The sequence below is a fragment of the Plecotus auritus genome (genome assembly GCF_963455305.1).
Source record: "Plecotus auritus genome assembly, chromosome: 3".
Classification (NCBI taxonomy): domain Eukaryota; kingdom Metazoa; phylum Chordata; class Mammalia; order Chiroptera; family Vespertilionidae; genus Plecotus; species Plecotus auritus.
In genome coordinates, this window is record NC_137772.1 from 108,065,485 (window position 1) to 108,089,685 (window position 24,201).

General features: G+C 42.8%; 2 protein-coding genes across 2 annotated transcripts in view; both read right to left on the bottom strand.

The window, feature by feature from the left end:
* The window catches only part of SMAD9 (SMAD family member 9), a gene marked incomplete at its 5' end in the record, with an annotated part of 45,782 nt that extends 42,487 nt beyond the window's left edge, over nt 1-3,295 (bottom strand). Inside the window, 2 exons of the mRNA XM_080659398.1 lie at nt 369-626; nt 2,884-3,295. Coding sequence (XP_080515524.1) covers nt 369-626; nt 2,884-3,295 — 670 coding nt within the window. The remainder of the gene's footprint in view (nt 1-368; nt 627-2,883) is intronic.
* NHLRC3 (NHL repeat containing 3) overlaps nt 3,252-24,201 on the bottom strand; it is a 150,936-nt gene continuing 129,986 nt past the window's right edge. Inside the window, exon 7 of the mRNA XM_080659402.1 lies at nt 3,252-3,496. Coding sequence (XP_080515528.1) covers nt 3,364-3,496 — 133 coding nt within the window. The 3' untranslated portion in view covers nt 3,252-3,363. The remainder of the gene's footprint in view (nt 3,497-24,201) is intronic.

Genomic DNA, 24,201 nt, shown 5'->3' on the forward strand with positions numbered 1-24,201 from the left:
TACTGACTTTAGAAAACAAAAACCTGGAAGGTGAGAGGCAGTGACTAATCAACCAACCAACCAACCAAACAAACAAACACCTCAAAATTCCAAAGGATTCTATTCAAGTCCATTTAATTTCTGAGAGCTTCCAAAGGATTGGGACCAAAAACCAGAGCAAAGGCGTGTTGTAGCTCCAGGATAACTGCTCCAAAATGGATATAGTACTGATCATCTTAGAGGCTGGGCAGGGTCCAAGAGCACACAAGAGATTGCCATGTGAACTGTAAAGCTCTGCATGAACATGAGTTACAGTGATTAAAAATTATGATGATCACACCATAAATGTGTTGAATTGTATACCACATAGACCGGCAGCTTTTACTGACCTGAGTGTTGATAGGGGCTTTCTGGCTCTGAAGGGCTTCCTGGGGAGTGAGAGTAGCTGGCTGTGCACGGGGACTGTGAGAATGCTTGCCCTGACAAGGGAGGGAATGCAGAGCATGGAGGCTGCTGGAAAGAGTCAGGATAGGTGGCGTTGTGCGGCATGAGTGGCTCACTGTGGAGGGAGGCACTGCGGAACTTGGCAAGAAGGCTCAGCTGGGGGTTATATTCACTGTGTCTCAGCACCAATACAGGCGGCAGCACTAGCATGAGAAAGAAACCAGTGGGTTAGAATTGAACATTGGCTCATCGGCACAAAACAGAGTGGACACTTGCTGGTTTTGTCCATTCTTTTTTATGATAAAGCTCTGTTTTTCCTTTGGGAAGTACTGTTTCACCATTCTTAGTGCTCACTGTGAATTGTCAATTGTTGTCCCATCTTTTCCCAAAAAGTGAGCTTGTGAATCAAGCTAAACCAATTGTTTCTCTCCTTAAAACATGAATCTTAAACAGAATGTAACAATTAACAAAAAGTTTAGAGGAGAATCATTGTGAGGTCAGCATTCTAAAGAGAAACTGCCTATTTATTCCTACCACAGAAATTAGCAAACCTGTCCTACTACTTGATCTTCTGAAGATTTAATTATTCATGTCTTCCTTTTATTCTGCCAATAAAGTGTTTGTTTGTTTGTTTGTTTGCCTCTTTAAGGCAAAATAGGTTTTTATTGCTTGCTATAAAATAACTGATGTACAAAATATTTTTCCCTCAGAGACCATGTTGAATTATTTAGATGACCAACCTAAATTTTAGCTCAGTAGTGCTGCTAAAGTAAAAACATTCTACCTGATATTACCAGAAAGAAATAAAGGCAACTAAAAGTTATTTTGTAAAAGATAAACAGTGAATAATAATACAAGTGAATAAGTAAAAGGTAAGCAGCAATAGAGAACTTATAAATAAAGCCTGTTCGTTTAGCATTTCCCTTCTGGGTTACACACTTTAAGAAGAACATAAGTTTTCTTGATCCTGATTCTGTACAAAAACTTAGAAATTGATGCAATTCTCTAGGGCAAGCACTGTCCAGGCATTCATGGCTCCTATTGACTTCTAAAGTGTCACAATGCCCAACAGAAAGAAGATATTCCATAAGTATCATTGAGGTACAACCTATGACCAATGTAAATGCAGACAGAGAAGCAGAGAAAATAGAAAAAAAAAGAATTGATCAAAGAAATAGCCAAAGAAAATTTTTCAGAACTATAGAAGAATCCATGTCATCAGATTGAAGAGAACCAGAGTGCACATCCCAATAAATAAAAACAGATCCAAACCTAGTCATACCATATTGAATTTCAAACATCTGCACAAGTGGAATATTCTAAAAGCTCCCAGAGGATCACCTCAAAGTCACTTACAAGGAAATGAAACTCAAACTGACTTATGACTTCCCATCACCAATGCTGGATGCTAGAAGGCAATGGACCAGGCTTTTCTAAGGGAAAACAATTCTGTGTGTTTTTTTTTCTTTTTGCTATCCAAACTTTGATTTTAATGCAAAATGTATTAGCAACAGACACAACTCCAGAGCACTTCCATCACAAAACAACATAATTATGGGGTTCCCCCAGATTGCCCTCTCGGATAGGGGATATCGTCTGCTTAATCTTTACATCTATTGGCCTAGGAACTTATGAGGAGAATACTTATTTATAACGAGAGGCCCAGTGCATGAAATTCGTGCATGGGGCGGAGGGGTTCCCTCAGCCTAGCATGCACCCTCTCCAATCTGGGAACCCTTGGGGGATGTCCGACTGCAGGTTTAGGCCACAGGAATATGCAATCCAGAGGGGGAAAAAAGCAGTCAAACAGTTATAGCCAGTGAAAAGGAACAAAGATCAACCCTAGACTTCTCCAAAAGGGAGGTGAACTGTATATACACATACAAGCACACCCAGGTGTGTAAAGAGTTTAGGGCAATATTTTCCCATATTTAAAGCCATATTAAGAACAACTCCCAAACTCCCCAACCCCCTTTTTCTTTTCAGTCCTAGAAGGATTCAAAAAAACTCTTTCCTTGGCTGTTTTCAGACCCAAAAATGAGATACCTACACTTACCTGAGCTTGGGGAGAGTGACAGTGAAGAAACTTCTTTAGTTTACTTTAGTTCACTTTAGTTGAGGGAGAGGGGTTGGAGAGGAGGATATTATTTTTTAGTTAATCATATAAAATCCATATTAAGACCCTCAAATGCCCCAAGAGTGGGAAGAACATGATGATGACGACTCCAAAACATATAAAACTGCATTTTCAAAATCACAGTTTACATATATGCTGAAATGAAAATTCTAGGTTTTTCTGACTACAAAATTGTGGATTAGTTCCTCAAAATTGAACCTCCCCCATCTCTCTTTTTGGTGATTGTGGTGGTCCTTGTATTGCTTATGCCCCATAACTCTCCATCAACTGGGACATACCTCTTTAACTTTTAAATACACCATGATATCGTGAAGAAAACTGACCTGGTGTCTCCACACGGCAGTAGTGATAGGGGTTAATGCACACCTTTTTCTGCTTGGAGCCAAATGGGAACTCACAGCATTCCAGGGGCTTCAGCTCATGGTGAGATTGCAGATCAGGCCATCGCCACACTCGGCAATAAATAACGTGAGGCAAACCCTTGCGATGGGACACCTGCAGCCGCCCATCCAAGGATCGAGGAATCGTAACACATTTGCTGGGCTGCCCTGGACAGCTCAGAGCCCTCTCCAGTTCATCCATGGCTCCTTTCTTCTTCTTTAGCTTCTTTACTAAAGAGTCTACTGCCTTCTCTGCCCACTTTTCCTCTTCATCTCCTAGCTTCCAGCCTAGCAGTCTCTTCACTGCTGGGCTGGTGAAGGAGAAGAGAGAGCTGATGGGGGTGCTGGAGTGCATAAGAGGTTGACTGCAGGTGTCTAGTGAAAACAGGAACTGGTCAGACAGCCCTTCACTGCCTGCAGGGCTTAAGAGAAGTAAGCAGCAAGTAACTCTCCAGAGATGTCATAGATCTTCCTATTCTTCTGGTAGTCACTGTGACAGATACAGGTTGGGAAGCATGTTGACATTCTCCTAAGTCCTAGAATGGACTGGCAAACTCTGAAAAATAAGACAAGACTTCAGTTAACTTAATAAGAATAATTTTCAGAAAAGGTTAAAGTTGGAAATAAGGGAGAAATTCTTCAAATGTTTTAGATTTGAAAACCCTTAGTCATCTTAACTCCCTCCTCTCCTTTATTCCCTACTAGAGGCCTGGTGCACAAAATTTGTACATAGGTAGGGTCCCCAGGACTGGCCGGTGATCAGGGCTGATCGGGGCCTTCCGGCTGCTGGCCAGGGCCTTCCTTCCCCAGCTGCTGGCTGCTGGCCGGGGCCTGTGCCAGGCACCAGCAGCAGGTATGAGCGGTAGCTTTGGCACTGGCAGCAAGTGTGAGCGCCTGGCAGGACCGCAGTGCACAGGAGCAAAGAATTTTCAGTAACCACTAGAGGCTTGCCCTGATGACAGTGACCGGCACTCCATCTTGGTCTGGCACCCCTGCTCACCTGCTTCACCATCCTGCCAAGGCCTATCCCTGCCATGTTCTGCACTCTGCTGCCTGCTGCCGATGCATGCCATTCCGCGCGTGTCCCCTGGTGGTCAGCACATGTCATAGCAACCGGTTGTTTGGTTGTTCCACCGTTTGGTCTATTTGCATATTAGGGTTTTATATATATAGATATCCAAGTTTTGGTATTTCTGCATTAAAAATTTCTATGAAATTTTTTTGTGGCATTGTACATTTTATTAATTCTTTTTTCCCCATTTAGTATTCTATTTATTATTTTTTTCTTTATTGATTAAGGTATTACATATGTGTCCTTACCCCCCCCAATGACCCCCCAACCCCTCACCCATGCCCTCACCCCCCTAGTGTCTGTGTCCATTCATTATGCTTATATGCATGCATACAAGTCCTTTGGTGGATCACTCCCCCTTCCACCACTCTCCCCTGCTTTCCCTCTGAAGTTTGATGGTCTGATAGATGTTTCTCTGTCTCTGGATCTGTTTTTGCAAATTTTGAAAAATTATCTCCATTTCCACCAATATCTGAGGCATAGCCCACCTCATTATTCACCTATATTACTGAGACAACTATAAAGTAGCTTCTCTCTTCTAATTCCAGCCATTTTTTCCCAAATACAATTTTTAATCCTCACCTGAGGATATGTTTATTGATTTTTAGAGAGAGGAAGGGAAAGAAAGGGAAACACATACACACACACTCACACATCATTGTGAGAGAGAAAGAAACATGGATCGGCTGCCTCCCTTATGTGCCCTGACCAGGGATTGAAACTGACCTGGAATTGAACTCGCAGTCTTTTGGTGTACAGCACAATGCTCCAACAATGAGCCACCCAGCCAGGGCTAAATACAATTTTTAATAGGTCATTTGCCTGCTTAAGAAATTACAGTTGCTCTTTGGTTTCCAAAATATAAACTTCTCTGCCTTGATCTCTAGAGCCTCCAAAATCTTTCCTCAACATATTCATGCTTCTTCCTTTCTCATTTATAATTTGAACAAGTAATCCATCTCTGTTGTGGAATATATAAATGAAAAAGGAAACAAGTAGGATCACTAATAATCTCACCACTCATAGGTTCTTCCAAACTACTTTATAGGACAGTGGTTCTCAAAGTGTGACCCAAGAACCCCTGGAGTCCCAAAGTCCCTTTCATGGGAGTTACAAGTTCCTCTCTTTTTCAACTACATATCTGAGTCATTAGATTTTCTCATGTACTTCAACTCAAACAACATATCACAACAGACTGTATGCAAAAGTGAGTATGAGAATCCAAACGTTATTCATCAAATCAGCCATTAAAGAGATTTTCAAAGATAGAAAACAATAACATTCTTCTCACTATTTTTTTCAGAAAACGTCATTTTTTGACAAAAAAAAATGTTGATGTTACTATATGATATGATATGAAAATAAAATTCAAAATATACTATATGAAATGGGTTTGTTGTTGGCTGCTCAGTGACCATGCCTAAGCACTGGATAGTTAGAACCTTTGAATGATCCATAAGTATTGCTTCTTGGTCAATGTGGCTAAGAAAAGCATACATCACCTACCAAACTGTACACAACAATTAGTCCAGGGGCCAGGTAGCTCTCATCAATTCTGGAAGGTCCCATTCCAGAAACATTCACCTTGACAGAACACATCATTGTTTCATTATTGTTTTGTTTTTAAATTTTCAACTTTATCAGTTTTGACCCTCTAATCCATGAGCAGCATAAATATAACTTTAAGAGTTTACTAACCAAATTTAGAACTTGGACACACTTGCCAACAGAATACTTAATTTCCTTAAAAGAATACTGCTTTCTTGATGACTTTTATAACACTTTTTGTCAGCAGTAATTAATACAACAATAAGTGCTATTTAAGTGGATAAACAGATCCATTGAGAAGATGACTTATTATCAATACTGGCATATGTATATATCATGTCTTATTACTGATTTCTTAAAGAGAAACCAGGCTTAAGATACACATATATAGATGTATATATTTTATTAATTTAAATTGTCCTCACCTAAAAACTAGTCTGTTATACCTGTGTGTTATAAATTAGAGGGAATCACAAGCTTATATTAGCTATATATATAAGGAGCCGGGGTCGTATATCCACAATGACTGAAGGTTCGACTGAACGCCAGGCTGCGCTCAGCAGGCAAGTGGGCTGAAGTGCTGACCACTCAGAGAGAGAGAGAGAGGCAGGGCTGGTCAGCAGAGGCAGCAGTTGCTGGCGAGGCCCAGATAGAGAAGCAGGGTGATCAGACCCTGCTTCTCTCTCCCAGCCTCGCCAGCAGCCAAGCCTCTCTCTCACTCCCAGAGTCAGCAGTTCAGCCCGCTCGCCAGCAGCCTGGGCCAGCTACTGATCAGCCCACCTCTATGATCAGGCCTGGAGATAGGCCCAGAGATGCTGACTGGCATAGAAACCGACCATTCAGAACCAAATCTGGGTGAATTTCGAGGAGCCAATGGCTGCCTAGGAGGTGGAGCTTTTGATGCTGACTGGCATAGAAACCAACCAATCAAAACCAAATCTGGGTGAACTGCGAAGGCAGAACCTAAGGTGGGGGCTGAGGAGGGGTTTTAAGGGCAACAGCTGTTTGGTGTAAGGTTTAAGAGAGCGGTTCAATTTTTTAATGACTGGTTTGGCAGTATAGTGCATATGGCCAGCTATGAGTCCAGATTTGGGATTATGTGTTTTTGTCTGCCAAGAGCATCTCCTCCTGATGAAAAAGGCTCCCCCCGCCCACCGCCGATTTAAGCAATAGTATCTATCTATACTAATAAAGGCTCCCCCCATTAGTATAGTATCTATCTATACTAATAAAAGGGTAATATGCTAATTAGACTGAGTCAACCAGCCATCTTCCAGACATCTGACTTCCTTCCAGACAAAACCATGGTTGTGGGGGCCAAGGCAGTCAGTTAGGGGCAATCAGGACAGCAGGGGAGGGCCATTGGGGGCAAGATCAGGCTGGCATGGGAGAGCAGTTGGGGGTGAGATCAGGCTGGCAGGGGAGGGCAGTTGGGGGTAACCAGGCAGGCAGAGGCAGTTAGGGGCAATCAGGCTGGCAGGGGAGAGCAGTTAGGGGCAAGATCAGGCCAGCAGGGGCGGCCAGTTAGGGGCAATCCAATCAGGCAGGCAGGCAGAGAGGTTAGGGGTGATCAGGCAGGCAGGAGGAAAAGGAAGGGGCGATCAAGGCCGGCAGGGGAACAAAGTAGGGGCAATCAGGTCAGCAGGCAGAGGGGTTAGGGGCAATCAGGCAGGCAGGCAGGCAAGTGGTTAGGAGCAAGTCATCCTGGATTGCAAGAGGGATGTCCGACTGCTCGTTTAGGCCTGATCCCTGTGGACATCCCTCTTGCAAACCAGGATGACTTGCTCCTACCCACTTGCCTTGCCTTGCAGCAGTCGGACATCCCCCAAGGGGGTCCAAAATAGAAGAGGGTGCAGGCCGGGCTGAGGAACCCCCCCTCCGTGCACGAATTTCATGCACCAGGCCTTTAGTAAAGTATAAATAACTACCTCATACACATTCAAAGTTAGTGGCATCAATTAATTGAATAAACATGGAATGGTATCATGAGTTCATATTCTGGGAAAGAGGCTTTTCTATCTATGCTCAGAGATTACCTATAAATCTCTGAGAGGACAGTTTCCATTCACCAGTCTCCCAGTAAGTGTCTTGTTAATGGTAGATATCTTCTGCCCAGACTGCCAAAGGATGATGGTAGAGATGCATTTTTATAATAAGGTCTGTATTCAAGAGGGCCAGGTGGGTTTTCAGGGCCGCTATGGACCTTTGAATTGTCTGCTTATTTAGGGTGATTATGTATAAAGATTTTTCCTAGGGAGACAGCCATAGGTATTTTTCTTCAAATTCTTTTTTTCTGTTACTTTTATTTATTTTAAAATTCTTTATTGTTTAAAGTATTACATATTTCTCCTTTGCCCCTATCGACCTCTCCCCAGCAACTCCCAACCCGCAGTACAAGCCCTCACCTCCATAGTATCTGTGTTCATTGGTTATGCTTAAATGTATGCATATAAGTCCTTTGGTTGATCTCTGACCACCCCCGCTCCCCTGCCTTCCCTCTGAGGTTTGGCGGTCTGTTTGATGCTTCTCTGTCACTGAATCTATTTTTGTTCCTCAGTTTATGTTGTTCATTGTATTCCACTAATGAGTGAGATCATGTGATATAAATTTCTCCCATGGGCTTATTTCACTTAGCATAATGCTCTCCAGTTCCATCCATGCTGTTGCAAATGGTAAGAGTTCTTTCTTTTTATACAGCAGGGTAGTATTCCATTGTGTAGATGTACCACAGTTTTTTAAACCACTCATCTGCTGATGGGCAATTAGGCTGTTTCCAAATCTTAGCTATTGTAAATTGTGCTGCTATGAACATAGAGGTACATATATCCATTCTGATTGGTGTTTCTGATTTCTATTCCTAAAAGTGGGATGACTGGGTCAAATGAGAGTTCGATTTTTAATTATTTGAGGAAACTCCATACTGTCTTCCACAGTGGCTGCACCAGTCTGCATTCCCACCAGCAGTGCATGAGGGTTCATTATTCTCCACATCCTCACCAGCACTTGTCCTTTGTTGATTTGTTGATGATTGCCATTTTGACAGGTATGAGGTGGTTCCTAATTGTCGTTTTGATTAGCATCTCTCAGATGATTAGTGACTTTGAGCATGTTTTCATATGCCTCTTAGCCTTCTGTATGTCCACTTTTGAAAACTGTCTATCTAAGTCCTTTGACCATTTTTTGATTGAATTATCTTCCTTTTGTTAAAATGTATGACTTCCCTATGAATTTTGGGGATTAAACCCTTATCAGATATAACATTGGAAAAATATGTTCCCCAGCGCAGTGGGCTTTTTTGTTGTTTGGTTGATGGTTCCATTTGCTGTGCAGAAACTTTTTATTTTGATGTAGTCCCATCTGTTTATTTTCTTCTTAGTTTTGACTGTCCTAAGAGCTGTATCAATAAAAATATTACTACAACATATATCTGATATTTGGCTGCCTGTGGATTCTTCTATGATTTTTATGGATTCCCGTCTTACATTTAAGTCCTTTATCGATTTTGACTTTATTTTTGTGTATGGTTTAAGTTGGTGGTCTACATGCATTTTTTTTAGATGTACCTGTGCAATTTTCCCAACACCATTTATTGAAGAGACTGTCTTGACTCCATTGTATGCTTTTGCCTCCTTTGTCAAATATTAATTGAGCATAATGGCTTGGGTCAATTTCTGGGTTCTCTATTCTGTGCCATTGGTCTATATGTCTGTTCTTGTACCAGTAACACGCAGTTTTGAGAACAGTGGCTTTGTAATATAGCTTGATATCTGGTATTGTGACCCCTCCAACTTTGTTCTTCTCTCTCAGGATTGCTGCAGCTATTCAGGGTCTTTTTTATTGCAGATGAACTTTTGGAAAGTTCATTCTAGGTCTATGAAATATACCATTGGTATTTTAATGGGGAGTGCATTGAATCTATAGATTGCTTTAGGTAGTATGGACATTTTAATGATGTTGATTCTATCAATCCATTAATATGGTATATGCTTCCATTTCTTTATGTCTTCCTCTATCTCTTTTTTCAATGTCCTGTAGTTTTCAGAGTACAGGTCTTTTGCCTCCTTAGGTAAGTTTTTTCCTAGGTATCTTAATTTTTTTGTAGCAATGGTAAATGGAATTATTTTTTTAATTTTGCTTTCTGTAAGTTGGTGTATAAAAAAGCCATAGATTTCTGGGTGTTCATCTTGTATCCTGCTACATTGCCAAATTCATTTATTAAGTCTAGTAGTTTTTTGATGGAGTATTTAGGGTTTTCTATGTACAATATTGTGTCATCTGCGAATAATGACAGTTTTTCTTTTTCTTTTCCAATTTGGATGACTTTTATTTCTTCTTCTTGTCTGATTACTATGCTAGCACTTCCAGTACTATGTAGAACAGGAGTGATGAAAGTGGGCATCCCTGTCTTGTTCCTGTTCTTAGGGAAAATGGTTTTAGTTTTTTCCCATTGAGTACGATGTTGGCTGTACGTTTGTCAGATAAGGCTTTTATTATGTTGAAGTATGATCCCTCTAGTCCCACTTTGCTGAGAGTTTTTATCAAGAAAGGGTATTGGATTTTGTCAAATGCTTTTTCTCATCAATTAATATGATTATGTGATTTTTGTCTCTCAACTTGTTTATGTGATGTATCATGTTTATTGATTAGTGGATATTGAAACATCTTTTAATCCCTGGAATAAATCTTACTTGGTCATGGTGTATGATCTTTCTAATGTAATGCTGGATCTGATTTGCTAGAATTTTGTTGAGGATTTTAGCATCTATGTTCATGAGGGATATTGGCCTGTAATTCTCTTTCTTTGTAGTGTCTTTATATGATTTGGGGTTTAGGGTAATGCTGGATTCATAGAAAGAGCTTGGAAATGTTCCTTCCTCTTTAATTTTTTGTAATAGTCTGAGGATGATAGGTTTTATTAGTAGTTCTTCTTTGAATGTTTCATAAAACTCCCCTGTGAAGCCATTCAGACCAAGGCTTTTGTTTGCTGCAAGTGTTTTTATTACTGCTTCAATTTTCTCCATAGGTATTCTTCCTGATTGAGTTTTGGAAGGTTGTATTTTTCTAGGAATATGTCCATTTCTTCTAGGTTGACCAGTTTGTTGGAGTAGAGTTGCTCATAGTATTTTTTTATAACTAGAGGCCTGGTGCATGAAAATTCATGCACTGGAGGGGGGGCAATCCCTCAGCCCAGCCTGCCCCCTCTCACATTTCAGGAGCCCTCACGGGTGGGAGGCGACCTGGTGATCAGGGGAAGGAGACGCCCCCATCACACCTCTGCTGCTGCCACTGCCGGCAGCGCAATCCTCATCCAGTCCTGGTTACCTGAGCCTCAAGCTGCCCTGGGCGGCTGGGCAGCTGCCATCTGAGGCTTGCCTGCACCTTGGGCCAGCCCTGAGTAGCTGGGCAGCTGATATCCAAGGCTTGCCTGTGCCTTGGGCATCTGCTGGGCAGCCACCATCTGTGGCTTGCCTGCACCTCAGGCCAGCCCTGCGCAGCTGAGCAGCTGAGCAGCTGACATCTGAGGCTTGCCTGCGCTGCAGGCGTTGGTTGGGCAGCCACCATCCAAGGCTTTCCTGTGCCTCGGGCTGGCCCTGGGCGGCTGAGGGGCTGAGGGGACTGGGGGACTCTGGAGGCAGTTGTGCAGAGTGGCCGGGCCCTAGGTCCCAGCCTTGCCACATGCCTGCTGCCCCGGCGTGGCTGAGGGGACTGGGCACTGCCATCTTGTGGCTGTGGCAGTCAATTAGCATATTGCCTCCTTATTGGCTGTGGGCACCACCATCTTTGAAGGCATGACAGTCAATTAGCATAGTCCCTCCTTATTGGCTGTGGGTGCCGCCATCTTTGAGGGTGTGACAGTCCATTAGCATATTCCCTCCTTATTGGCTGTGGGTGCCGCCATCTTTGACATGGTGAGAGGGTCAATTAGCATATTCCCTCTTTATTAGATAGGATACTTTGTATTTCTTTGGGGTCTGTTGTTACTTCGCCTCTTTCATTTCTGATTTTGTTTATATGGGTCCTCTCTCTTTCCTTCTTGGTGTTCCTGGCTAGAATACATCAATCTTGTTTATCCTTTCAAAGACCAGCTCTTATTTTTATTGATCTTTTGTTTTTTTGGGTTTCTTTTTTTGGTCTCTATGTCATTTATTTCTGCTCTGATCTTTATTATTTCCTTCCTTCTGCTTACTCTGGGGTTTGCTTGTTTCTCTCTTTCTAATTTTTTATGTTGTAGAGTTAGATAATTTATTAAAAGTTTTTCTTCTTCCTTGAGGTAGGCCTGTAATGCTATGAACTTCCTTCTCAGGATTGCTTTCACTGTGTCCCATAGATTTTGGATTGTTGTGTTTTCATTTTCATCTGTTTCCTGGATTTTTTTTTAAATATATTTTATTGATTTTTTACAGAGAGGAAGAGAGAGGGATAGAAAGTTAGAAACATCTATGAGAGACATCGATCAGCTGCCTCTTGCACACCCCCTACTGGGGATGTGCCCGCAACCCAGGTACATGCCCTTGACCGGAATCGAACCTGGGACCCTTGAGTCCACAGGCTGACGCTCTATCCACTGAGCCAAACCGGTTAGGGCTGTTTCCTGGATTTTTTTTTTTATTACTTCTTTGATTTCTTTGGTAACCCATTCATTGTTTAATAACATGCTATTTAGCTTTGTGTTTTGATTTTTTTATTGTTTTTATTGTAGTTGATTTCTAATATTATGCCACTGTGATCTGAGAAGATATTTGATATGATTTTAATCTTCTTTAATTTGAAGAGACTTTGCCTGTTCCCCAGTATGTGGTTTATCTTTAAGAATGTCCCATGTGCACTTGAGAAAAATGTATATTCCATAGATTTGGGGTGAAATGTCCTAAAGATGTCAGTTAAGTCCATCTGATCTAGTATGTCATTTTAGATTGCTTTTTCCTTGTTGATTTTTTATCTAGAGCAGGCATGTAAAGTCACCTCAGGACAGCTTGGATGTCATTTTTTAACCCTAATTAAACTTTAGGAACAAGATAAATGAGCACTCCTCCAACACATGCATAAATTCATATACAATAAATAAATAAATGCTGTTCAGTTAAAAATTGGAATTAGCTGGTGGCATGGCAATAACAGTTCATCACAAACACCCACACCACAAGAGGGCAAAACATATTTTGAAATTTTACCTATTTGTCATTCAGAACTGTTCATATTCAACACACAAAATATATATATAGGGCTTACTTAAAAAATTATTAATTTCAATAACTCCAGCCTGTAATTATGGTAACCCAGTAACCTTTCACTTGTCCTCTTTCCCACTTTGGCCCCCTCAGAAATGCAAATATTCAGAAGAATGGCCATTTGCCAGGTATGACTAAAAACATTTTAACTATCTTCACTTGAGCGTATACTAGAAGGAATAGTGATTATTTCTAAAAAGCCCCTAAACTATCTTCTGTGAAGCCAGCCTGAACTAATTCTCAACATTTTCATCCATTCTTTTATTCAGTCAACACATATTATTGAGTTCCCACCAAGTGTTGGGTGCTATGCTGTGTGCTAAAAATAAACAAAATGCCATTAAACTGCTTCAAAATATTTAGTCTTAAAAATGTAATAACGAATATTTGGGGGGTATTTTGACTTTGTTTTATTCTTATTTTAAACAAAGGTGGCAACAGAATGATATCATCACAGAGTCTAAAACCTGGTTCAGCCTAGCAGCAATGAATTTTTCTCATTGTACCAGGCCCAATGAGACCCAGTCTGTAACTGGCACCCCAAGGTCAGTCTCCCTGTTCCCTAGACCAAAGCTGGATGGACTCTGGGGTAGGACCATGAGATGCTTCAACTTTTTATATTTTTCTCTAGGTGTAACTCTCTGAAAATGTAGGTATAGTGTAAGTGAACAAATGACACCAATTAGAGTCTTATTTCTATGCTATAAATTCATTTACTCCTCCCACTCCATCTGTGTACTGCTACTCTGCTTTCCTGCTGTTCAAATAAGTGCTTCTTTAGACCTCCAGTGTGGATTCTCACTGTGGAGAAAGAATTACAGAAACTAAAAAGAAAATAAAACCAAAACTGAATCTGTATAGGAATAAAAGTGAGCTGAAACATTGTAATGAGCTCTACATTCTCAAACCAGAAAAACACACATTCAGAAGAATGACAGCGTGTCAAACCAAGCTGGGAATATATGTCAGTGATGATGATACTGTCTTTGAAATACATACAAAATGGTATTACTGGGTGACTAGACTCTATTGTACCACTGACTTGAAAGATTAAACTGAAAGGAAGTTTACCTCATGTTGGAGACATCTGGGAAAGTAAGTGGCTTACAAGGTTATGGTTGATTGTACATTAGCCAGGAGGATACCCATGAATAATGAAATCAGTCATTGGGCAGAACAAAAATTCTTCCTATGTAGGTTTGGTCACCGAATCTAGACTAACAAGGATATTTATAGATGTATTTTTCATGTTTTTTTTAATATATTTTTTATTGTTGATAGTATTACAGATATCTTCCAACCCCTTCTTGCCCCCCTCCTCCCAGCCCCTATAATTTTTACATGTTAAGGAATCATTAAACACAGTGAAAGCCAAGAAGAGATGCAACAGCATACAGAAGACTGCTCTAGCAAGTGTAAGGAAAATATCAGGAAAGACATTCTCAACCTGCAAACTAGCTAAACTAAGTTCTTATTATGAAGCTCTAGATGTAAGGCTGGGTCTACAAAAAGCCACATTTTGACAAAATCAACCAAAACTTTCCATCAAACAGCCTGCTTAAATACTTAAACCTTTTGAGCTTTAAAACTGACATATAATGACTGTTCATAAAAATTCCAGTCTTTTAAGAATGAAATGTCATATGATATTAGGAACAACACAGCTGTTTTCTCATTAGGATTAGATTTACCTCGCAGATAATTTCTCAGTGGTGCTTAATTTTTAAAATAATCAAGCATGAAGCTACAATTGAGGAAGGTCAATAGTTGCACACTTGAGCAGCAAAGCAAACAGAATAATAAGCAAGATGTACTTCCTTTTTGTTAATCCTCACCCAAGGATATTTTTCCATTGATTTTTAGAGAAAGTGGAAGGGAGAGGGAGAGACAGAGAAAGAGAGAAACATCCATGTGAGAGAGACACATCAATTGGTTGCCTCCCCACATACCCCGACCAGGGCCAGGAATTGAGCCTACAACAAAGGTATGTGCCCTTAAATGGAATCAAACCTGGGATCTTCAGCCCTCAGCCCGATGCTCTGTCCACTGAGCAAACTGGCTAGGGCAGCAAGAGGTACTTTTAAGCAAAATATATGAAGACATTCCAAAGCAAGATCACTAACAGAATATAGGACAAGTCAGTGTTCTCCGGTCTTCTAGAAATCCTGGCACTATATCTGGCTAAAAATTTTAGTTGCAAAATCCCATATAATAAAAGGCTAATATGCAAATGGTCCCCTCGACCAGGAGTTCGACCAAGGGGCAGGGCCAGCTGGCCAACCGCCTGCAGCCCCTCTCCCCAGCTGGCCCTGCCCCCTATTGCCCCCCCAATCGGGAGTGGGGCTGGCTGGCTGGACCCCACCCATGCATGAATTTGTGCACTGGGCCTCTAGTTAGAACATAAGTGAAAATCATTAACATGTCCTCATTTGAATGACTAAGTTAACAGATTTCTTGTTGAGAACTTATTTTGCCTGAAATATCAAGAATAGATAAGAAGAGAAACCAAGATGGCGGCATAGGTAAGCACCTAAACTGCTGCCTCGCACAACAATTTCAAAACTACAACTAAAAGACAGAACGGACACCATCCAGAACCACAGGAAAGCTGGCTGAGTGAAAATTCTACAACTAGAAGGAAAGAGAAAAGCTCACAGAGAATTGGAGGTACGGCAAAGGGTCTTTGTGCACGCAGAGAGGAAGGGCGGCTGAGAGCCTGGCTGACTTTCTCTGGCGGAAGGGGGAAGGAAGCCCCCGACCGCACTGAACCCCAGTTCTGACTGCACTGAACCCCAGTTCCGGGCGAGCCCCTGGGGACCCACGCTCTTGTGGGGGGAGTCTGGACTCTCGGGCGGAGACTCGGGAGCTGGGAAAGGCAGAAGTCTGAAGGTGCGCGCATGCCAGTGCGCACAAAGGCTGTGGAGGTTGCCACAGGCTTTCCCTAGTGGAAGGGAGTTGGAGGCTCCTGACTGCACTGAGCCCCAGTTCTGACTGCAGTGAACCCCAGTTATAAGGCTTTTCAAGAATATCCTAGAAAAGGCCGATAAATATAACGAGACCCTCGAAGATATGAAAAAGGACCAACTAGAAATTAAACATACACTGACTGAAATAAAAAATATTATACAGAGACCAAAAAACAGACTAGAGGAACACAAAAATCAAGTCAAAGAATTGAATTACAAAGAAGCAAAAAACACTCAACCGAAAAAGCAAAAAGCAAAAAAAAAAAATCCAAAAAGTTGAAGATAATGTAAGAAGACTCTGGGACAACTTCAAGCGTACCAACATCAGAATTATGGGGTGCCAGAAGAAGAGAGAGAGCAAGATACTGAAAACCTATTTGAAGAAATAATGACTGAAAACTTCCCCCACCTGGTGAAAAAAATAGACTTACAAGTCCAGGAAGCCCACAGAACCCCAAACAAAAGGAATCCAAAGAGGACCACACCAAGACACATCATAATTAAAATGCCAAGAGCAAAAGACAAAGAGAGAATATTAAAAGCAGCAAGAGAAAAACAGTTAGTTACCTACAAGGGAGCACCCATACGACTGTCAGCTGACTTTTCAACAGAAACTATGCAGGCCAGACGGGAGTGGCAAGAAATTTTCAATGTGATGAATAGCAAGAACCTACAACCAAGATTACTCTACCCAGCAAAGCTATCATTCAGAATTAAAGGGCAGATAAAGAGCTTCACAGACAAGAAAAAGCTAAAGGAGTTCATCACCACCAAACCAGTATTATATGAAATGCTGAAAGATATTCTTAAAGAAGAGGAAGAAGAAAAAAGTAAAGATAAAAATTATGAACAACAAATACATATCTATCAACAAGTGAACCTAAAAATCGAGTGAATTAAAAACCTGAGGAACAGAATAATCTGGTGAATATAATAGAATCAGGGGCATAGAAAGGGAGTGGGCTGATAATTCTCAGGGGGAAAGGGGTATGGGGGGTTCATGAAGAGACTGGACAAAAATCATACACCTATGGATGAGGACAGTGGGGGGAGGTAAGGGCAGAAGGAGGGGTGGGAACTGGGTGGAGGGGAGCTATGGGGGGAAAAAGGAGAAATAATTGTAATAATCTGAATAAATATTTATTAAAAATAAATAAATAAAAATAAAATGAATCAGCAAAAGAAAAAAATGAATAGATAAGAAAATGATTAACATAAATAAGTAGTTTGGAAACAATTTGGCATCATCATGTGAAACTGAAATTTGCATATCATAAGATCTAGTAATTCCACAAACTGATATATGTCCTACACTGGTTTTCAAACCTTAGGTAGAAATGATTAATGGAACTGATATATTCTAAGATGGCTGCAGAGTAGGTAGAAACAATACTTACCTGCTCTGAGCCCCAAATAGAATTTATAGTTAAATTATAGAGTAATCAACCTGAATAACCAACTGAAGCCTAGCTAAACTGAAATATTATAACCAAGGATGTACACAAGGAGCCACATAGAGATTTGTAGGAAGGCAGAGGTACATAAAGGACTAGCCCCTGTGCCCATTGAAGGTGGCAGCTGAGAAGCCAGAGAGACATCATGGCTGCAAAACTTTCTCCACCCAGGAGCATGAGGTCTCAACCTCATGCAAGGATCCCCAACTCAGAGCAACAGGAATGGGAAAAGGGGATCACAAAGCATCTAGTAGTGAAATGGGGATTCAGTCTGCCTGGGAGACCCAGATGCCACCATCCCAGCCTGGGGAATGCACTGTCTGGCTCCCACCTGCTGGCAAAGCCACTCTGCCATACTCGGGTCCTGTAGATGGATCTGCTGGCTGCACCCAGCAGTGACTTTCAAGGTCCTCTTATTCTGGGGAGGCTTTTGGTATAAGTAAGTAAACTGTGTGGCTTTGGAAAGAGGGCTAGTTTTCTCTACCTTGAGCACACAGCCATCACTCCTGCCCCTCTGTCACTTGTTGAATCACTTGGTTGGTCCCATCCTGGTGAGTTCAGTGGTGCAGGGAGACCAGAGTTCTGGGCAGAGCTGGGACTTTTAGAGCATGTCTTCCAGGAAAGATTTTGTCCAGGAACAAAATAAATGGGTTCTGAGTTGTGTGAAGTTACATTGGCAGCAGGGGGTGGGGAGATGTCACTCTTATCTCCCCTGTGAATTCACCCAGCACTACTCTGGGAAAGAGAAGAAATGCCACAACCTCACTTGCAAGTTTGCAGGCAACATTCCTAACAGGCCAAATCAGCCCTGCCAAATCCCAGATATCCCAACCCCCTCGGCTCAATTTCATGGGGGAAGGGAGAGCAACTCAAAGCTAAGATATTCAAAGTATGAGTCACTCAGAGACTATGGTCTGGGATACAAAGTGCTTAGCCCTCTCCTGTGGGCTGGGCTGGCATCACCCCCAAATGGGAGACTCTTGATCAGCCCTGAGCCCAGGATGGCTGGGCTCCGCAAAGGTGAGAGCGGGCTGCACTCAACTTGAACTTGCAGTGAGCCCCTCCAGGGGGAACTAGACTTGAGACTCCAGCAAAGATTGAGTGGTTTGGCTCTGGAGTAGAGTCACTTTCCCATAATTGACTGTTGTGATCCCCAAGTATGGGGCCAACTGGTTGTGCCCTCCTGACCCCAGATGCCCTGCCCAATCCAGCCTGCAACCAGTGAAAGTGACTGTGTTTCATGGCCAACCTGGGCCCACTCTACAGTCTTCCTTTGGAAGCCTCTTGAGGAAGGTCAGACAACCTCAGGGGGAGACAGAGTAGCTGACAGGTGGAGGCAAAATTTAGGGAGCCTTGGTCCTTTTACAGATCTGCCCGCAGCTCTAAGCTAGAAGACACCAACCTTTATAGACAAATTGGCCCCTTCCAAGCACACCCAGGTCCAGCAGACACAGTCACAAGAAGTGAACAGCATCTTAGAGGATCCCAACATGGCGGCCAGCAGGACAGCAGTGAGGGAGAGAGGGTCAGTGAGTAAAAAGTGAAAGGGGAATGTGTGGACATGTGTGTGTGGGTGGGCGAGTGAGGGACAGTTAAATATTGCAGGACTCTCAGGGGCTGGTGGATCAGAATCTCCTGGATGGGAAGACCCTACTACCACCACAGGCACTCCCAGGCAGCACAGCTCTGGTGTGGAGACCATGCCATCTTGAAGAGGGGAGCAACAGAGGCTAGGAACACAGTCACACCAACATCAGACTGGCTCCAGACACCACCCCAAATCCGCACGTGAGCCGCTGGCCAGCCATTACTAGCAAGGGACCCCCACCAAGCACCTGCATGAGTTGCACCCTACCTCACTTCAGGCTCCCAAATGTGCACAGTGAGTGCACACCAGAGAGACCTCCCACCACTCCACCCAGGTACAAGGACCACCCACTGTGAGTGCATGCCAGAGGGCCCTTTTGTGCCACACCTCCCACCCTACCTATGGTCCCACGCTGAGTGTGCACACCAGAGAGACCTTGCACCACTGCACCCTGGCCCCAAGACTGTACCCAGTAAGTGCACACCATAGGGATCTTGTGCACCACCCTGCCATGGGTAACGGGGCCTCACAGTGAATTGTATTCCAGAGGGCTCTGGGACTTCACAGGGAGTCACACATCAGAGGAACTGTGCATGCACCCCACCAACCACAACTATCTGCAGCAGACACATGAGGGACAAGATCCATGGGGGAAGAGTGTACAACTCAGAGCAGAGACAATGAAGGCTTGAGACTCAAGGCAGACTCAGCCTCTAAGCTAAGGAGTTCCTGATCACTGGATCACTAGGGGCTTCAACCTCTTGGACTTCATTCAGTTTGCCTAGGGCCAGAAAGAGACAGCAACTCACATTACATAGAAAAAAATGCAGCTCTAATCGGTTTGGATCAGTAGATACAGCATCAGCCTGTGGACTGAAGGATCCCAGGTTCAATTCTAGTCAAGGGCATGTACCTTGGTTGCGGGCACATCCCCAGTAGGGGGTGTGCAGGAGATGGCTGATCAATGTTTCTCATCGATGTTTCTAACTCTCTGTCCCTCTCCCTACCACTCTGTAAAAAATCAATAAAATATATTTTTAAAAAAGATTTTAAAAAACGCAAAGGGACAGCAAAAATTGAGAGACAAAGAAACAACCCTCAAAGGGGGGGGGGGAATAGCCAAAAAAATGAACTAAATGAAATGAAGGCAAGTAATTTGAAGAGAAAGAATTTACAGTAATGGTTATAAGGATGCTCAAATGTCTAAATGAGATTATACGCAACTCAATGAGAATTATAAGGAGCTGAATGAGAAATACACCAACATGAGTAAAAATGAAGAGGAAATGAAGAAGACTATAGCAGCAGGCCATAAAGAACACCCTGGAAAGCTTCAACCATAGACTAGAAGAAGCTGAGGGTCGAATCAGTGAGTTAGAAGATAGGGTTGAAAAAAAAATCCAATCTGAACAGCAATTGGAAAAAGGAATTAAAAAGTAGAAGAGTTTAAGGGAACTTTGGGACAACATGAAATGAAGTAATATCCACATACTAGGGATGCTAGAAGAAGAAGAAGCTAAGCAAGGAATAGAAAACCTGTTTGAAGAAATAATGACACAAAACTTCCCTGACTTGGGGAAGAAAAAGGTCACACAAGTCCGGAAGCACAGAGAGTCCCAAACAATATGAACACAAAAGACCCACACCAAGACACATCATAATTAAAATGGCAAACATTAACAAAGAAAGAATTTTAAGGGCCGCAAGAGAGAGACAGAAAGTTACCTACAAGTGATCTTCCATTAGACTATCAACTGATTTCTCAACAGAAATATATCAGGATATAAGAGGATGGAATAAAATATACAGAGTAATGAAAAGCAAGGGACTGAATCCAAGAATACTGTATCCAGCAAGGCTGTCATTCAAAATTGAAGGTGAAATCAGGAGTTTTGCAGATAAAAACAGGCTAAGGGAGTTTATTATCACCAAACTAGCAATGCAAAAAATCCTAAAAGGACTGGTGTAAGAAAAAGGAATAGAAAGAGAGGCAGAAACACAGACATAAAGAATAAAAATGCTCGAAGCTGGTTTGGCTCAGTGGATAGAGTGTCATCCTGTGAACTGAAGGTTCCCAGGTTTGATTCTGGTCAAGGGCATGTACCTTGGTTGCAGGCTCCTCCTCGGCCCAAGCCCTGGTTGGGGTGCATGCAGGAGGCAACCAATCGATGTTTCTCTTGTATAGATGTTTCTCTCTGTCTTTCCCTCTCTCTTGGACTCTCTATAAAAAGTAAATAAAAAAATATCCTAGGGTGACAATTTAAAAAAATAAAAGAAAGGAAAAAAAAGAAACAAACAAGTACCTATCCTAGCTAATAAAAGAGTAATATGCAAATTGATTGTACCTCCGCTACACCACAAGCCACGCCCACCAGCCCATCAGGAGCAAGTATGCAAATTAACCCAACAAAGATGGCTGTGGCCATGGAACTGCAGCAAGCAGGAGGCTTGGGTTTCCCCAGCAATGGAAGAAGCCAAGCTTCCCTGCCGCCCTGGTCGGCCCAGGCCTCCACTCAAGGCTACAAAGTTTCAATTACAGAAGATAAATAAATCCCAACAAAAATGGCAGCAGCCACAGAGCTGGAGAGAGCAGGAGGCTTGAGATGCCCCCAGCGACTGAGGAAGCCAAGCTTCCCTGCTACCCTGGCCGACCCAGGCCTACACTCAAGGCTACAAAGTTTCAATTATAGTAGATAAATAAACCCCAGATACCAGGGCCTTCGCTTGGGTTGCTGGGGGGTGTGGCCAGCCAGCAAACCACCACAGGCCCCTTGCCCAGGCCTCCCCACACCCTGCATATCCCTATTCTGATCCGGGACACCCTTCAGGGCAAACCAGCTGGCCCCCACCCGTGCACCAGGCCTCTATCCTATCTAATAAAAGAGTAATATGCAAATTGACCATCACTCCAACACACAAGATGGCTGCCCCCATGTGGTCAAAGATAACTGCTCCCATGTGGACACAAGATGGCCACGACAAGATGGCCAGCAGGGGAGGGCAGTTGGGAGAGACCAGGCCTGCAAGGGAGGGCAGTTGGGGGTGATTAAGCCTGCAGGGGCGGGCAGTTAGGGGTGACCGGGCCGGCAGAGGAGGGAAGTTGGGGGCGACCGGGCCTGCAAGGAAGGGCAGTTGGGGAGGACCCAGGCCTGCAGGGGAGAGCAGTTAGGGGTGACCAGGCCTTCAGGGGAGGGCAGTTAGGGGTGACCAGGCCTGCAGGGGAGGGCAGTTAGGGGCAATCAGGTTGTCAGGGGAGTGGATAGGGGGTGATAAGGCTGGCAGGCAGAAACGGTTAGGGGCAATCAGGAAGGCAAGCAGGCAAGCATTTGGGAACCAGCAGTCCTGGATTGTGAGAGGGATGTCCGACTGCCCGTTTAAGCCTGATCCTACGTGAATCAGGACTAAACGGGTAGGATCAGGCCTAAACGGGCAGTCGGACATCCCTTGAAGGGTCCCAGATTGGACAGGGTGTAGGCTGGGCTGAGGGACACACCCTCCCCCATGCACGAATTTCATGCACCAGGCCTCTAGTCTATATATATAATATATATATAAGCCTAAGCGACCAAAAGACCAAACAACTGAAGGACTGATCGACTGGTCGCTATGACATGCACTGACCACCAGGGGGAAGATGCCCAATGCAGGAGGTGCCCCCAGGTGGTCAGTGTGCTCCCACAGCAGGAGCACTGCTCAGTGGGCACCAGACACTGGGCTCACAGCTGGTGAGCACAGCTGCAGCGGTACAAGCCTTTCCCACCTCTGCAGCAGTGCTACTGAGTGGTGGCAGTGGCAGGCACTGTGGAGACCGGATAAGCGGAGGTGGTGTGGTGCCCTGCCCGGGCTCAGGGTTCTCCCCAGCTGCCTGCTGCACTGCACACTAGTACATCCCTCGGGGGTATGTCAGACTGCCAGTTTTGGCCCAGTGGGGATCAGGACGAAAACAGAAGTCCGACATCCCCCAAGGGGTCCCGGATTGCAAGAGGGTGCAGGCCAGGCAGAAGGACCCCACCTGTGCACAAATCCGTGCACCAGGCCTCTAGTCAATAATAAACTGAAACGTAAAGGGATTTACTGCTCCAATCAAAAGATATAGGATTGCTGAATGGAAAAGAAAACAAGACCATATATATGCTATCTACAAGAGGCCCACCTCACAACAAAGGACTCACACAAACTGAAAGTAAGTGGATGGAAAAAAAATTCATCAGGCAAATGAAAATGAAAAATAAGCTAGGGTAGCAATAGTTATATCTGACAAAATAGACCTCAAAGTGAAAGCCATAACAAGAGATAAGGAAAGCCACTTCATAATACTAAAGAGATTGTACAACAAGAAGATATAATTCTAGTAGATATATATGCACCCAATACTGGAGCATCCAAATACATAAAAAACTTCTGAAAGATATCAAGGGAAAGATCTTCAGCAATACAATCATAGTAGTGGACTTTAATACCCCATTGACATCACTGGATAAATATTCTAGACAAAAAATCAAGAAGGAAACAGCAATCCTAAATGACTAACTAGATCAGATGGAATTAATAGACATCCTTGGAACATATCACACCAAAGCAACAGAATATACATTTTTCTCAAGTGCACATGGGACATTTTCAAAGATAGACGACATGTTAGGACAAAGGCTAAGTCTCTCAAATTCAAGAAGATTGAAATCATATCAAGTATCTTCTCAGATCACAATGGCAAAAAAATAGAAATCAACTACAACAAAAACCAATCAAACACATGGAGGCTAAATAGCATGCTATTAAACAATGAATGGATTATGAAAGAGGTCAAAGAAGCAGTAAAAAAAAAATCCTGGAAACAAATGACAATGAAAACACAATAATCCAAAATCTATGGGACACAGTGAAAGCAGTGCTGAGAGACAAGTTCACAGCACTACAGGCCTACCTAAAAAAAAAAAAAAAAAAAGGAAAAAGAAAAACTTATAATAAGTTATTTAAACCTACAACTTAGAGAATTAGAAACAGAGCAATAAGAAAAGCCCAGAGTAAATAGAAGGAAGGAAATAGTAAAGATCAGAGCAGGAAAAAATGACATAGAGACAAAAAAAAAAAAAAATCAATAAAACCAAGAGCTGGTTCTTTGAAAGTGTAAACAAGATTGATGAACATCTAGCCAGGCTCACCAAGAAGCAGAGAGAGGACCCAAATAAACAAAATCAGAAATGAAAGAGGTGAAATAACAACATGCACATAGAAAAGAGAAAAAAAACTGGGGTAAGCAATACATATATGTGACAAAATAGACTTTAAAACAAAGGCCATAAAAGACACAAAGAGATTACTACATAATAATAAATGGATCGATCCAATAAGAGGATACAACTCTTGTAAACTTATATAGCAACACACAGTATATAAAGAAAAT